The sequence below is a fragment of the Acanthopagrus latus genome, chromosome 12 (genome assembly GCF_904848185.1).
Source record: "Acanthopagrus latus isolate v.2019 chromosome 12, fAcaLat1.1, whole genome shotgun sequence".
Taxonomy (NCBI): Eukaryota; Metazoa; Chordata; class Actinopteri; order Spariformes; family Sparidae; genus Acanthopagrus; species Acanthopagrus latus.
Window position 1 is genome coordinate 8380048 of NC_051050.1, and position 16994 is coordinate 8397041.

At 40.1% G+C, this 16994-nt stretch overlaps 1 protein-coding gene across 1 annotated transcript in view; it reads left to right on the forward strand.

Annotated features, from left to right (window-relative positions):
• The first annotated feature begins 337 nt into the window (after positions 1 to 337).
• The window catches only part of LOC119029619 (protein unc-13 homolog B-like), a 69389-nt gene continuing 52732 nt past the window's right edge, over positions 338 to 16994 (forward strand). Inside the window, exons 1-2 of the mRNA XM_037116572.1 lie at positions 338 to 618; positions 11163 to 11192. Coding sequence (XP_036972467.1) covers positions 597 to 618; positions 11163 to 11192 — 52 coding nt within the window. The 5' untranslated portion in view covers positions 338 to 596. The remainder of the gene's footprint in view (positions 619 to 11162; positions 11193 to 16994) is intronic.

Sequence of the window (16994 nt, forward strand, 5' to 3'; positions counted from 1 at the left end):
AAAAATACATTATGTATGATAAAGCATATGTAATGATAACATCTTATTATACAGCAAGAGGTGAAGGAAACAACAGAAATAACAGCTATTTTAAAAAAATAAGAATAAAAACTCCTAGCACCAAATATAAATTTTCACTCAATTTTCACTTTTCAGGAAAGTTTTCAGTTTGTAGAATCTGTGTCCGTCACCTGTTTGTTCCTCCAACCTGTCCCTCTCAGTGATTGGTTCACTTCATTTAAGGCGGCCCCGCCCACCTCCGCTCTCCCATATTTTCATTGGTCACGTCAGACGGCAGTGACAGGTGTCTCGACCCCGCCCCCTCATCCCCCCTCTCTCGGTGCCCTCAGGTTGTTCTTCAGTCTGAAAAGCTGTGATGAGAGTTTTAATAATGGCGTGGCAACGGCGGGGGGCTGCCGCTCTCTGCCCATGTCCGGCATCAGAGAACTACCTGTAGACGTCGACTGGGAGCTTTTCAGCGGGGTGAAAAGTATTTTAACGGATAATACAATGACACGAGACGGAGTAAATCTCCGCTGAGAACCTGCTTTACAAACTGTGTGAAACTGCTGGACCGTCGCTGGAAGCGCTTTGCCATGTCGTTACTGTGTGTCAGAGGTAGGTTTTTACATTTATTTTTATTACTTTACACGGTTAGAAAATGCTATGACGTGTTTAATTTCTGCTTTTGTTGAATTTTCATCTGATAAAAGTCACTGAAATCTGACAGAACCGGTTCTCTGGCAGGAGGCATCCCCCCTCAGGGACTAACATTATCTGGGAAAAGTAGCTAACAGATTTGTTCTGACGTGATTTTACGTTCGTAACACAACCCAGGACACAGTAATCGTTTAAAACAATATCTGTTTTGTTTCTGGTTGTTGTCCTAACAAGGATATGATATGTTTACTCTTTGTTATTAGAGCCCCCCCATACCAGCTGTTTGAGCCGGACAGAACCACTGAGTTGTGGCTGTGTGTTGACTCTTGCGATATCCCATAAAAACAGTAGCCATGTTTATACTGTGCTTCCTCTACCTTTTGTGGAAGTCTTAGGTGCATGTATTATATTTATGGTTGGGGTTTTTTTTTTTATGACAATATCCAATTTAACATAATGTGACAAGATTATTATTACCATATGTGTGCAACAATTTGGAAAAGCTAGATCAGATAATAAAACCTTAAAGCTTGATAATAGATATTGCTGGATAAGTCCACTGGGGACCACAACTACAACCATTAGATCTGTCATTTAGTCAGCTTTGATGCGCTCCACACTGATTTTTACATTCACTTGGCTTTGTCGTGCCCAAAATGGCTGGGCCAAAGCCATATAATAAAGGGAAAACCCTGGTGTTTCAGTAAGGTCAGGATCAATCTGACTTATAGATTGTGAAACTCACAATTGATTTGAATTTGTAACTAAATCACTTTCACCTCTTTTTAATGAAGTGAGCTAAGGGTATTTTAATTTGACTTTATAATTAAAATAGTTCAAAGTTTTTCATGAAAACTGATACCAGTGCCAGTGCAGGGGCACAACTGAGACCTTGTTGAGGTTCCTCTGGGTCTACATCATTGAATTCAGTGGATGCCTAAATGGCTGAGTTTTTACCATTTCCTCAATGTCAACCTTCCAACAGAAGTAGTGTAAAGGCTGACGTTTTTATCATTCACGTTTGAAAAAAATGATGATTGACACGGTAACAGTTACGTGCCCATTTACAAAACAAAAGTAACTAAAATAAAATAACACAAAAAAGCCTCTTATGGGTCCAAATGATAATAACAATGTAATAATTTGCAATTTTCAAAGCACAATTTGTCTTTTTTTTTTTTTTTTTTTTTAAGTCAAAACTAGACTAAAGCAAATCAGGCTGGAGTAGGTTGCCACGAAAAAAAAGTTGGAGGACAGTCCTCGCCTGCCACTCAAGTGTCCTTTACAGCTGCAAATCACATTATGCAATATGCTGTTCTGTGACAGCAACACTGATGCGCAGCAATTTGGTCCAGTAATGCCAGGAGGGAGAAAAAAAAGCTCAAAACAGCCTCATTCCTTTTAACCACACATGTAAACACGTCTTAAACGACTGAAGAGACACCCCTGCTCAACTTTTAATAAACTATGCCGTTAATAATTAGTATACAACAAGTATACATAATATCCCATGAACATTTCTAAAAATCCCTGCGTCTAGCGCCCCTATCTGATGTATCCTGTTCTGTTTGATTATTTCTTTCTGGTGGCTATAAGTAGTCACTTTTATGCTTCTTTGCATCATAGCTTTATCTCTCCATCTTAACTGCATTAAGCCCAAATGACTGCCTGACTGCATTTTTTGGAAAGAGAAAAAAATGCAGTCAGGACTTCAAGCGTCTCCACACAGATGGAGCTAATTCTGTTTAAATATCCTTCAGACATCTCGGCTTGTACACTTTTACACAGTCGAGCAAACATCTTCTGTCATAATCTGAAGTTTCTTTAATGCCTTGATGCCTTGAGTAATGACTCTCACAACAACCCTCATCTTAAGATATAGAGATACTGAGCGGGAGCATCAGCTTTTCCTAAAATCAGCCTGCTGTTTAGTCCTGTCATGTCTCTGCCAGTGTTTCTGTTTCACTTAAACTGCGTAGTTTGCTGGTTAATTTAATTAAATTAATTTAATTTTAGTTAGCTAGTAGCTATGTAGCTAATATATTTGTTGTGATGAGGTTTGCAAGTTGTGTTCACTGCTTCTCGGGAGTCATGCAGATCACAGTATTCAGTGTTTTCCTCAGGAAAAGTCAGTGGGTGTGGTACGCAGTGCAGGGATACATTTTCTCTCACACATGAGCAACTGATTGCCACTGATTGGCCAGTTTTTTCCCCTCTTTTTATAACTTACATTCAGAAGGTTTTCTTTATTCCCCAACATTCCCCAACCTTCTGCTGTGGTTAATTACTGTGAAAAAAGTGTAAAATGTGAACCATTAATTATAGACTGAGCTGAATCAGACACACCCAGCTGTTACTAGATGACTTGATCTGACTCCCCAGAGGTCCTCTGTCCAGGCCTCAAAGCCTCAGCGCCAATTCCAATCCATGGTGGGGCTTCAATGGGTGGACGTCAATGCACGTCCCTTGGAAGCTCATCTGGATTGTTCTGTGAGGGGGATCACTGCTGTTGACAAGAGGGGGTATGCTTGGTCTGTCATAGTGTTTGGGATGGTGATGCCTGTGAGGTGGGATTTACACGAGTGCCAAGACCCAAGGTTTCCCAGCAGAGATTGTGTGGCAATGAGATTATCAATGTTGCTGATCTTTTCACTTCCCCTTTAAATGGTATTGCTGATTGGTATATTACCTGTTTGAAAGTTATATGGAGATCTTTGCAATCTTGAAAATATGTATCACATTTTGGGCAAATTTAGACCGTAGTGTCATTGTGTCATAGCAACTTTTGGATGTTTTGGTAACAAAATCATTTTAAACATTTGAAACTAAAATTGAATTCATGGTATTTATCTGACAGCTGAAAACAATGAGCCTCAGAAGCAAGTATGCAATCGATACAGCAAGCTCAGAAAGAGAATGGCTCCTTGCAGGGAAAAGGTCACAAAGAGACAAGTCAGTTCGCTCCTGCTTACTTCAGAGAGTAAGTGCTCTGGCAATAAAGTGTTATTGTTCTAAATGAGATCTTTCACTTTAGAGCTTGGCCATAATTGATTATTGTTGTAATGAATGTAAACGGGTATGAGTTAAGCAGCCCATACATAACAGAGAAAGGGTGCTGGGCTGGGGGCAGCTTGATTAGCTGATTTTGTGAGCCATCCTTTGATAGCTCAGCTTGACAGTGTTGCTTATTTATTGCTAGTTGAGATGCTTCATCGCCATGGCAATGTCTTTACACAATGGATAAGTGGTTGCCCTGACAAGTGGACATGTGGGGGAGACTCCTGCTGCGCATCAGGACAGGGCTGAGTGGACACATGGCTCACATGGACCCCATGAAGCTGCAGTGTTGGAGTTGTGCAGATGCTGTGTCAGACACGTGATCACTTTAGTGACAGAATACATGGTATTTATGCAATGAGAGTTGGGGAGGTTAGAAACATTATTTGTCTTGGTTTGAAAGAGGTTGAGTGAGGCAGGAAGTTAAGAGCCCACAGCAGTAAGAAGGAAGCTTTTGTGGTAACGGTTGGTCTTCGGTTTAATAGACTCATGGTGTGCCACAAGTTTCTGAGGGAAAAGGTTGTGAACGGAGTTGATGGCAATAGTTCCTTTTGTAATCCATCACCAAGTGTGTAATTGTGTGCATTAATGGAAGGCAGCTTACCATCAATGTTCTGCTAAGAATGGACAATTTCTCATAGGTTTTTGTTGGAATATGACAAGATCGTGCTTGATGTGACTGAAGGAGAAGCCCCTGGACCAAACTCAGGGAATTTCAAGATAAAGGCCTTTCTTAAAGATGTGTACAAGCATTAACAACATTGTTTGAATACACAGAGTTTGATAAAAGGAGAGTCTTTGGACAACTCACGTTAGTAGATTTTTCCTCCGCCCGCTGTCGTCCTGCCAATGAGAAGTGTTGATTTCAAAATGCGACGTAACCTGGAGGACAGTTAAGGTGAACTGGTCCTAAAGCTTAGTTCCATATAAATGCATGGATAATTAATTGTTTTGTCATTAGCAAAAAACTATGTTGACCTTGAAGTTGAAAAAGTTGTTGCCGGAAGACAGTAGGGGTCCGCCTTAACTGTCCTCCATGTTACATCACATTCGGAGATCGATACTTCTCGGCTTCCATGACAGCGGCTGGTGGAACAAGCTACTGCTAGGGTGAGTTGTTCAAAAACGTTATTTTTAGCAAACTCTGTGTACACACACAATGTTCGTGTTCATATGTAGAGACCCTGGTGATACTACCAGCAAAGTTTCATGTTGTGTCGAGCCTTCCTAGCGTTCCTAGCACTCCCATTAAAAATAAGATGATAAAAAAAAATGAAAATAAATCCGGTAAAAATACGGTAAATCTTAAAAGTGCCTCTTTCCTTGTAATTATGCTTTTACATGAAGGTTTGACTCATATACATTCGCAAAAAAAGCCTAAGTTGCATTTTGGTGAGAGTTTCACTTTAAATGCCACACCACTTCATGACATGAGTCCAGGTCTTCTGTTCTCATTGCTTTGACTGAGGGACCCCATTGTTACAAAAATAACACACTATGTGGAAAGCAATGAGATTTTCAAGGGTTCTTAAGTTCTGAAGCTCTGCATGTTGCCTTGAGGCAGGGAATCATCATCTAATCATCAGATCTGCCAAATTTAATTGGAATTGGGTGTGGTGGGGCAGGGAACCATTGAAAACTTGCAGGGCAGGGGGCCCTGGGGACCAGCATCAAAGAGCCATGAAGGTTAATCTTTAGTTTACATTATGTAATGCATTAGACAGATTCAATATTAGGTAATGATAATGGATAAAAGCAGCCAATCCAAATATTTGTGAAGCTGTTCATCACAGATTAACCAAATCACATTGAGATAGTTTCACACTGGTGAAATGGCTCTATGCATCTTATGTTACTGCTGACTGACCAGGTGTTGATTTTGTTTCATGTACCCTAGTGTCTTTAGTTCGCTGAGTCATCCGTCAACATATTGAAAGTTCAAATTTATTTTACTCCTCCATTGAAAACAGTATTATAGTAGTTATTTGTCACGGCACACACTGGTCATTTGAGTGTTAAGACCGCAGTTATAAAAACATCAGAATTACCGTTTGCTTGAAGCCTGCCTGCTTGACCCTGTAGCTGCCTTAGTAGTTGAGGAGACTGTACAAGAAAATGATAAAGAAGGAGAAACAGAGGCCCTGCAGGACTGAAAACGACAGAACTGCAGGCTGAGCGGCTGAACGTAGCGAGCAGCAGAGTAGTGGAATTATGAGGGAAAGAGAGACGGAGAGAGAGCGCTTAGAGATTGAGGGAGTAATCCCCTGGCCATCTGTTGCTCTCCCTCTCTCTCTCCCTCTTACTCTGGCCCCACCTGACCAGATCCAACAGCCAGCACGAAGCGGAAGTGCACCACTGCCTTCAGCAGCAGTGGATTCTGGTGTCACTTCCTGTTGCCACTTTTCCTGCTTCTCTGTCTGACCCTCCTGATGATTTCCTTTTTATTTTGGAAAATCCACTGTCTGTTTTTGTTAGGGCTTTAAGAGCTCTGAATACCTCCTTTATTTTGTATAAAGGATTGGAAGAGAGGATTTTCTGCCACAGTTGAACATCTCAAATTTGATAATTTTTTTAACAAAATCAGAAGGCATTTGTGGGCTAGCTTATGTTGTCAATTCAAATTTGATCAAACCATACAAAATGCTGACAGAGAACCTCAGCAGTCTTTTTTGACCATTATACTCTTACTGAATAAGAAGAGAGGGTGAGGTTTTTTTCTGACAGATGCATATTTAATGCAAAACAACAACAAAAAAAATGTATGTTGACTCTTGCAAATGCCACACTTGTAATGAATGGTCCAGCCTTCCTAAAAGGTATATCTATATGCATATCGTAACAAATACATACCATGTGATTCTTAAGTTGCTCAAATGTGAGAAAATCCATGGAGCCTAATTAAGCATTAGCTAACGCGTACAAAAGCCAGCCAAGAGTCCAGTTGATCAAAGTAGTCAGAGTAGGGCAGCAGTTTACTGTGGCATGAAAATTGACAGTTATCATACTGTGTATGTTTGATTATTAACTATATTGAATTCTACCTGTCTTAGAAAAATAAGTCAGCAAGTTAATATTAAGTCAATACAAGTTTAATAATATTCTCTGAAAGTGCAAGAAGGCATTTGTTCAACCTCTCTCGAGTCTTCTGTTTTCATTATGTTAATGATCACTGTAACTGATAATAATTTTGAAAAAAATAAGATAAGATTGAACTGTAATAATCTCCAAGGAAAATGTTCTGCCTGAGATTGTTGCAAAGATTTACAGTACAGTAGAAAAATCCAGGTTGAAATATACAAAATAGAAAAAGTTCAATGCAAAAAAAGCGTAAACTAGGAAACTAAAGACTAATAGAGAGTAAACAAAAAATGAAAAAAAAAAATGAACTAAAATAGAAAACAGTAGTGGTAATTGAAAATACAATTGGCATGGATATTTGAGGTAATAAAAAAGAAGTAACAAATAATATTGCACCTGACATTCAACATATTAATGTAGATCATGTTAAATGTAAGTAAAGCTATGTACTGTGACACCCTAATATTTTCTGAGATGTTTATCTTACAATGAAATACATTTGCAAACCCCAGCCAGGTGGCTAACTAACAAATATGAAAATGGCTAAATCCTTCATTATACAAACTGAAAAGATGCACTGTCGGCTTCAAAGTAAAGAAATCAAAGTACAGCTTTATGTGATCTTATATGAATGTGTATTTGTCCCACTGGTGGAGTAAAGTCATTATCCGTGTGACTCCATAGTATGTTCGATCCAGTGGGAGATGTCCAGGTGTTACTAATGACATTCAAGTTTCCCAGTAAGTGAGCCACAATGCCGAACAGGCCCTTTTTACGGCAGACAGTTTGACTTGACAAAGCAGGAAAATCAAAGGGGAAATGTCTTAACATTAATGATGGCTGCATTGTAATTAGGTGAGCCAGTTCCAGGGCTCACTGACATAGCTTACTGGGACACTTAATAGAATGGAGCCAGCGTTAATGTTATTAGTCACACCTGTGCTTCTCCTGCTTTGACAAGTCAAATGTCTGTCTGCTGTTTTAATCTTAAAGCTTATTAATGAACTGATTTGTTTGATACGCATCTAAAGTTGAGCCATCAAAGGGTGCACCAGAATCAACTGCGACCAAAACGTGCTCCTTGAAGAAACTAAGCATACTGGTAAAAGAAAAAAGCAAGCAAACACAGGTAGATAAAGGGTATCTTTGCAACTCTCCCTTCCATATAGTTAGCTAAATGGCCTCTAAAGCCATGGCGTGCCCTGAAGAGAAAATGATAAGCATCAGTTTCCATCATCAAGGGCCATTGGTTTATGGCTGTCAGTTCTGTGTACCACAGCCCTAAATAACATCATGCAAATTAGTACAGAAGGCCACTGTGCCAGCACATTTGCCTGTGTGACAAAGCCTCAGTGGAAAGCCAAAAAAAGTCACACTGCTGGTTTCTCTGCACTTTTCCACTGCTCCCTTTCCGCTTCACAGAGAGGTATGTGCAAGACAGGAAACACTTTGGAAGTAGTGACTAGTTTTTTTTCTTTTTTTTTCTCCTTTTATGATAACAACGTTTTTTTTCCCCTCCATTGTTATCCTGAATGACAACATCAGTTTTTTTCTGAATTGTACTCCTTGATTTTTGTGGTTAAAATTACAACATCAGGGAATCACTGTTGTGGTTTAATTCACATGATCAAGAGTGAGGTTTCAGACAGAATGGAAAACAAATTAATTCTCCAGCGTAGAGGGAAGATAGGGATGTTCCATGAAAATATGAAAGCGTCATTTGTGCCACCATCATCCCGTCCTGCCCATCTGCCATCTCAGGCTCCAGAGGTTTAGTAGGTTACATGCCTGAACAAATAACCCTACCACAGCAATCACAAATAATCCCCTCCAAAGCGCTTCACAATCCTATAAACGTTATTGTATGGATGCATCAAGGGGCTAGAGATGATAGATCTAAAAATAAACCAAAACACTCCAGCATTCCCCCCCCCCCCAAATAAGTTTTGTTGAGGTTTAGGAAATGGCTGCTGGTGGCAGACTTGTTTATTTATTTATTTATTTATTTATTTATTTATTCATCTTAATACCCATCTGCCCCAGTCCACTTTTGCCATTGTTTTCTCTGTTTATTTACCAGCTGTTGTGTTTTGTGATACAGCTGTCTGGGCTTATGCTTCTTGATTATATTAAAGTTTGTATTCTGCTGTCAAATAAAAGTTATTTTTTATCGTCTTGTATCAGATCATGTCATGTATTTATATGATATATATATATATATATATATATATATATATATATATATATATATATATATATATATATATATATATATATATATATATATATATATATATTACTATATTACCAAAAGTATTCGCTCACCCATTCAAATGATCAGAATCAGGTGTTCTAATCACTTGGCCTGGCCCCAGGTGTATAAATTCAAGCACTCAGGCATGCAGACTGTGAAACAAGACATTTGTGAAAGAATGGGCCGCTCTCAGGAGCTCAGTGAATTCCAGCGTGGAACTGTCATAGGATGCCACTTGTGCAACAAATCCAGTCGTGAAATTTCCTCGCTCCTAAATATTCCACAGTCAACTGTCAGCTCTATTATAACAAAATGGAAGCGTTTGGGAACAACAGCAACTCAGCCACGAAGTGGTAGGCCACGTAAAGTGACGGAGAGGGGTCAGCGGATGCTGAAGCGCATAGTGCAAAGAGGTCGCCGACTTTCTGCACAGTCAATTGCTAGAGAGCTACAAACTTCATGTGACCTTCAGATTAGCCCAAGTACAGTACGCAGAGAGCTTCATGGAATGGGTTTCCATGGCCGAGCAGCTGCAGCCAAGCCACACATCACCAAGTGCAATGCAAGGCGTCGGATGCAATGGTGTAAAGCACGCCGTCACTGGCCTCTAGAGCAGTGGAGACGCGTTCTCTGGAGTGATGAATCACGCTTTTCCATCTGGCAATCTGATGGACGAGTCTGGGTTTGGAGGTTGCCAGGAGAACGGTACATTTCAGATTGCATTGTGCCAACTGTGAAATTTGGTGGAGGAGGAATTATGGTATGGGGTTGTTTTTCAGGAGCTGGGCTTGGCCCCTTAGTTCCAGTGAAAGGAACATTGAATGCTTCAGGATACCAAAACATTTTGGACAATTCCATGCTCCCAACCTTGTGGGAACAGTTTGGAGCGGGCCCCTTCCTCTTCCAACATGACTGTGCACCAGTGCACAAAGCAAGGTCCATAAAGACGTGGATGACAGAGTCTGGTGTGGATGAACTTGACTGGCCTGCACAGAGTCCTGACCTGAACCCGATAGAACACCTTTGGGATGAATTAGAGCGGAGACTGAGAGCCAGGCCTTCTCGACCAACATCAGTGTGTGACCTCACCAATGCGCTTTTGGAAGAATGGTCAAAAATTCCTATAAACACTCTCCTCAACCTTGTGGACAGTCTTCCCAGAAGAGTTGAAGCTGTAATAGCTGCAAAAGGTGGACCGACATCATATTGAATTCTATGAGTTAGGAATGGGATGGCACTTCAGTTCATAGAATGAGTAAAGGCAGGTGAGCGAATACTTTTGGTAATATAGTGTATATATATATAATCACAAATATGCCATCGCTCAGGCTATAATTTTAAGTATTACTTTGGTGTACCTGAGCTGTCACGTGTCTTGTTCTCTGAGTATGAACTTCCCAATGCCATTTTGAGGGAAGATATTAATAATATTTATACTTGAAAACAACAAAAGTAAACTTGATGTAGAATAAAGGTGGTGAGTAAAATTTGATTATTATATTTCTAAGATCTAAGGGAGGTCGGGATTATTGTTCCAGGGGTTTTCTCTTTGCATAAGAATGGATTGTGTATCAGGAGATTAAAAAAAGATTAGTTTTTCAGCGTCAACGTAAGAAAGAAAGTAATATGGAAATAGGATTAGGCAATTTGAGTTTTTGTACTCAACTTTTCGTACTCGGGCAAGGTGACACAGTTTTGTTTTTTTAATAACATTTTGACCCACCAAAATAAACAGCTCATCTATTTTGATTGCGCTGCACATGCTGTGTTCCTGCTCATGTGTTCAACAACATGAGGCCATCGATGTGTTTGTGTGATTCACCCATCACGAGTCTTCAACCCGTGGCTCTCTGTCTGCATATAAATGAATTTGTCAGGCTTCAATAACATGAGATCCTGTCCATTCTTTGTTACTCATGCCTTGATATGTTTCCATGTCAGACTTGTTTTTCCGTACTGGTCCAACTGTGTACTCAACATCTTACTTTATTATTTTATTTTTATTGTTTAGTCCAGCTGATAAAATATTTCATATTTTACTAGATTCCAAACACAGTGACTTCAATATAGGTTACAGTCAGCTAATTTGTTTTTTGTTTGTTTTGTGTTACAGTGAAAAAAGCCAAACTTCAAGGACCTCCAGGTGAGTACTGTTATATTCACAGATACATTAACAGCGACATCTTAAAACCAAATGTTAAATGTTAACATGTAAAGAGCGCACGTGACCTGAAAACAATTTTTTGGGACACATGTTTTACATGTTCGTAACTGCAATCATTTAAGAAAATGACAAATTTGACATTTTATTTTGACATGTAAACATTTTATTTCATATTTGAAAATAGGAAATTGCTTGGAAGTCTCTAGGAGTGTAATGGGTGGCGACATAAAAATAACAAAATAAAGTCATCAGCACTTGCTAAATTAGTATATAATATCTTTTTGATAGTACACAGCAGCAGAAAGAAAGACTTGTATCAGCCCAAAGCCTTCCTCAGTGTTGCTATGTAACTCCTAGGTCTTTGTCAGCGAAGGCCAGGGGCTGAAAAGCGTCACTTTCTTTCAGCAGCTGCACATCATTGAAAACATATTTAATACTTATTTGTAAAAGCTGACAATTTCATTTGTTATGTTGTCTCCACACGTGCAAATTCTAATCGGCATGTGTAGAATCTAATCATGTGAATCAGTTGTGAAAATGTCCAGTTCACATGAGACATCATTGTCTTTTCAGATGTTGAAATATCATGCCACATGTGAAATATTCAATTCACATGTGACACTTTGATTTTCACATGTGAAAAGTCGAATTTCATGTGTGACATTGTAAAAATAGTGTGTATTTATTCAGTCTGATCACTCTGCTATCGTCCAAATGTTTCACAGGTTTAACACAAGCACTGCCACAGTCCTCATCGAATTTTGAAGAACGGGAGGCCATTAAGCCACAGATCATGTTCTCATTTTCTTCATGATTTGGAGCATATTCTATGGCTCCTATGGAACTTTTCGTCAGTGTTTTAAGATATATGTTTAATGACATCATTTGCGATGACAATCTACTACTTCTCTCTTCCGGTGTTTTGAAAAGTCAGCGCATGTAGGCTAATCAGCCCAATTCTGGCAAGTCACTGAAAGCTAGGGTTGATTTTGCATTACGTAATCCCGTGTCCTTCCATGCCAGGCCATGCTCAGGTGAGCTTAGATCGGTGGCTACTAAGTCCAAATCCCCACCTCCTCCACCTAAACAAATCCCTCTAGCGTTCAGGCTCACACCTCCCTTTAAGCCTTGTGACGTTTCTGGTATGAGCAGGCAGCAGTCATGGGCAGAAAGTCACTGTGGCTTTGGATCTGCAGGTGACACTTTACTCTCAATCTCAGTACCTCAACTAACCCTGTGTTCGTTGAGGATAATTGAGAAAGTTAATTATCCAGCAGGTCTCTACATTTGTTCAGCATGTATTATTCTTAGTCCATCCCCTTACCTTTGGTATTTTTTTTAAGTGTCTGCATAGTGCAACAGAGCTGCTTGTGACACAAAGATATTGGTTTTAGATTGTCGGCCTGTGCTGTCTGTCTGTGTCCTACTCCCTCCCCTGGCCCACAACACATGTGACACCTGTCCCAGAGCAAACACCAGGGATAATACAGTTAAGCCAGTCATCTACCTCAGTTGAAATGTAAACATTAGTCATTCTTGGGCTACCTTGTGTCAGTGCTCTTATTTTAACATTTATCAGAGCATGTTTTAATGGCTGAAGAATAACCTGCTAACCTGCATCAGATCAAATCAATTTCATTTATGTTGCCCAAAATCACAAAAACATTGACTCAGGGGGCTTTACAAATCTGTACAGTGAACAACACTCTCCATCCTTAGACCCTCAATTTGAGTTAGGAAAAACTTGTCATATTGGCATCGTCAATACAGTCATCTGCTGTTTTGTTTAACACCTTTTACCATATCATCAAATTCATCCATATTCTGAATATTCTTATTAATATTGTGACATTGATATCTCAGACTCATTAGCAGTGACCTGCACAGTCAGGTCTTTCTCTGAAGCTACAATTTCCTCTTCCTAACATAACAGGTGTGTCAAACACCTGAGGTAACATCAGTTTAGCTTACAGACCTCTGCAGAATAAAGAAAAGGGAAGAAGATATTTGGCATGATGAAAACTTTCAATGACAATATTGAATTTGATCCTTAATTTGGTGGTATTGAATTAAAATAGTCAATACATTTTTTGTTTTAAAATTGCATTATTCTCACATTTTTATGTATACAGCATACAGGTAGCTCATACCAAGATGTAATACAATGTTGTATTTTGAGTTTGCAGAGATGTAAAACATATCTAAGATGAGATCAAGAGCTGACAAACAAAATATTGTTCAAGAACTGGTATTGAAGTCAAAGTATTGGTGCTAGTGGTGTTACCAAAACATTTTGAATGATACCCAGTCCTATCCTCAGGCCATGTTATGCCTGGAGATGACAGCTTTGCTACAACGGGCCTGCAGGTACTGAAATTGCTTACTGTCCTGTTGTGCTGCCAGTTCAATCAATCGGTCATCTGCCTGTTCTGCCATGCACATCTGCACTTAATCTCCATTTTAGGCATGTTAGGTCAGAGTCAAGCAATGTTTGGCCCTTATGTCACCATACTTGTGGGAATTCTGGGAAGGCACAGCCTCTGTTAGGAACTGTGTTAGGTGACAGAAGCCCTTTTTAGATAGACAAGGTGGCACATTTGCTCCTGTCTTTCTGAAACGGAGGCGTAATATTCCTCATTCTAAAAGCCGCCACTGAGGTAGGCGGAAACATGTGACGTGCGTGTAGCACGAAGTTGGGCAGTGTACCGTAGCCGTTTTTATACTGGGCAGCAAGCCGCCAATTTGGCCGTCCTTTTTGCGGCTAGGTCTGTGGATTTTGACAGAACCTCGGAGGGTACGCTTGTTTCCGCCTCGACTGCCATCTAAATCCAAGACGTCAATATGCCGGCCACTGCGTGAGATGGTTGGAGGTGTCGATGACGTGCATTGTTGTGCGACCCACAGCTGGGGAGTTATAAAATCTCGAAACAGCTGATCACAGCAGCCAGTCCATCACTTCAGCTGCGGACGTCAAGATGAGCAACTGGAAAGCCGCTGAGATCTGGGGGATGCTAGCGTAACGGCCAAATTGGTGGCTTGCTGCTTAGTATAAAAACAGCTGGAGTTTAAAGCCTTTTTTGAGGGGAGATGCAGGCTTTTAAATTCTGACACAGTCCAGTTGCCTGTGATACAGCACATAGAATTACCATGACCTGGATAACTGAAAACCTTCATCAACTTGTCATAAAGTTGTTACTCTGTTCATGATGACCCCAACTTGCTCTGCAGAGGGAGACATGTGATTTATTGGAAGAGCCATCAAAGTTTACAGAAGGCTGGTCTAGGATGTGTGTTTGCATTGTACTTTCACCACACCTTCAGCCAGATATCTCTTGGGCATTACTTTGGAACTCTTGTGGAGAACACTGTACACATAGAACTGAAGGTGACCTGGGATTGGCAAGTGGCTAGCTGTCAGACTTTCCACTTCTTGCCATGGGGAACTAGGGTTTGATAAGGGCTGTGTGTTGCTTGGTTTGTGTGTGTGTGTGTGTGTGTGTGTGTGTGTGTGTGTGTGTATTCAGTCTCTCACATTTTCTATCTAGATGTAAGAATTCCTTCCCAAAAAAGATATTTTTTCGAAAAAAATATTTTGCTGTGTGAGGAATATGCTACCAAGATACACTGTTGACATTATGTTCATTTCAGAACTCTTTGTAATGTACGTTGAAAAGCTTCTCATGAGGTGGTCGCAGCACCAATAGATTTATTTCTTCTGTTGCATGCAATATTGATGAGTGGTCTGAATTTGAAATGTCAGCCTTCCAACTGCCTGAGTTTCCCTGACTAATTTATTGAAAAAACTCATCATCGATCAATAATGGATGAAGACACTTGACTGAGGGGCTCGGGGATGAGTGGGTGGTTCACAACCAGGAGCAGTGAGGACTTTTTCAAAACATGGACAGGACACATAGCGGACATCCTCCTACAATTCTCCTCAACCAGTCCCTACTATAAACACCGCAAAGTGGTGTGTTTGGTGTGCATTCACTATGTCACTCTGTGTGCACTGGTGCATTTGTGCAGATTGTGTGTCTTATGTTCCCTGGCCAGGATATTGACAAGGCTGATAATATTAGTCAGTGTTGCATAATTATAACTGTATTAGTATGTATGTCACACGCACACACACAAAAAATAGGATTTTCCTGGACAGAATTAGCAGTTGTATAAGCTGCATTTGAGGCTGACAACTTTGAGAGATGAATATGGTCCTTTTTATACCTTTTTGTTAATAAAGAATTCTGACCAAGATATCAGCTGATAGAGTACATTAGCCTGACTGATTTTCAATCTTGTTGTGATGTACTGTATTTTTCCTTGAATGTTTTACGCTAGGCTTGCAGTATTTGGTGTCACCAGTGTTACACACACACACACAGAAATCTTCTCAGTGCAGCAGCCGCAGAGTTGCAGCACTGAGTAGCAGGAGTCAGAAACACTTACAATCTGTGGAGTGTACATAGAATTGACCAACAATATGATTGTGGAGGATTTGCTGTTAAAGCAAAAATAACCTATTGGGCAATATTTTGGATTTAAACCCAATGTGAATAAGGAACGTGCTAACGTTAATGAGGGGAACAGAGTTGGTGTCCTCACTGAGAAGCTGTAGGTGTGCAGCCTGTCGCCTCTAGTTCTTAATCCAACTGCAAACTATGGCTTCTCCTTTTTCCATTACTCCCACGGACTGTATACAACCACTCCTTGACATATTTCTAACTGATCCGCTGTCAATAAATTGCCATAGATGGTTGTTTTGCTGCATTTTGATGAATGATGAACTCACACTGAACACATTCCATTTCCTGTCTCTCGCCTTCTACGTAATAAAAGTCAACTTGTTTTTCACCAGTTAAATGCATTTTGCTTATGCTTAATGTAAAGCTGCAGCAGAAGGAAATGTTTGGTGTTCATTAGCAGTAAACTAATATAGTGTTCTACAGACAGCATAATCGTTAACATTGGTGTTGTCACAACTAATTAGCCCATGGAAAAAAGGTCATCGCAGCCACCCTCATTATACATAATTATAGCATTTCCAGGGAAGTTTGTTGTTTTAGAAAGTTCATAGTATTATTTGATTTAAATGCTTATGTTCACCATTGATAAAACAACCCCTATTGCAACTCTATATAAAATAAAATTTGCCATTGCATTGCCAAATTTGTAAGGTGAAAAAAGGACAATATTGGTATTGTCTAGATAAATCCAGCGTAGGTCAGACTTCAGCGTGCAGGTATATAGTTTCTGTTTTTCCTGGCAGTTATTGCTGCTTCATCCTCAACAGCCCAGATTCTATCAGCCATAGTGAACAGCACCTGCTGTAAAAGGCCCACAACGACTAAGTGGCTCTTATCTAATCCATACATCCTCTTCCCTTATCTCATCTTCTTCTATTCATGGGAGCTGGCCCAAATGTGGCACAAGGCAGCATGGACTATCTAATTAGGGAAAGGCTTGAGCACCCCCCAGGCTCCTTTTGTAATAAAGCCTGTGTTTTGTTGTTACTGTCCTCTCGAGACACTAATGAGGTCTGTGTCGTGTCACTCTTGCTACTTGTGGGATGGACGCTGCTTTCAAGCAGCATAAGGTCATGTGGGATCTTTTAGCCCAGCTTTATGTCGTGGGGGCTGATTTAATCTTTATTTACATTGTGTCAGTAGAATGTAAGATTCCAACTGTGTCAACTGTATATTGTCTCATTGTGTCAAGAGTTGCTTTTACTTATCTGGCTGCTGCATTAACGGCTATGTGCAGTGTAAATGTTTTGGTATG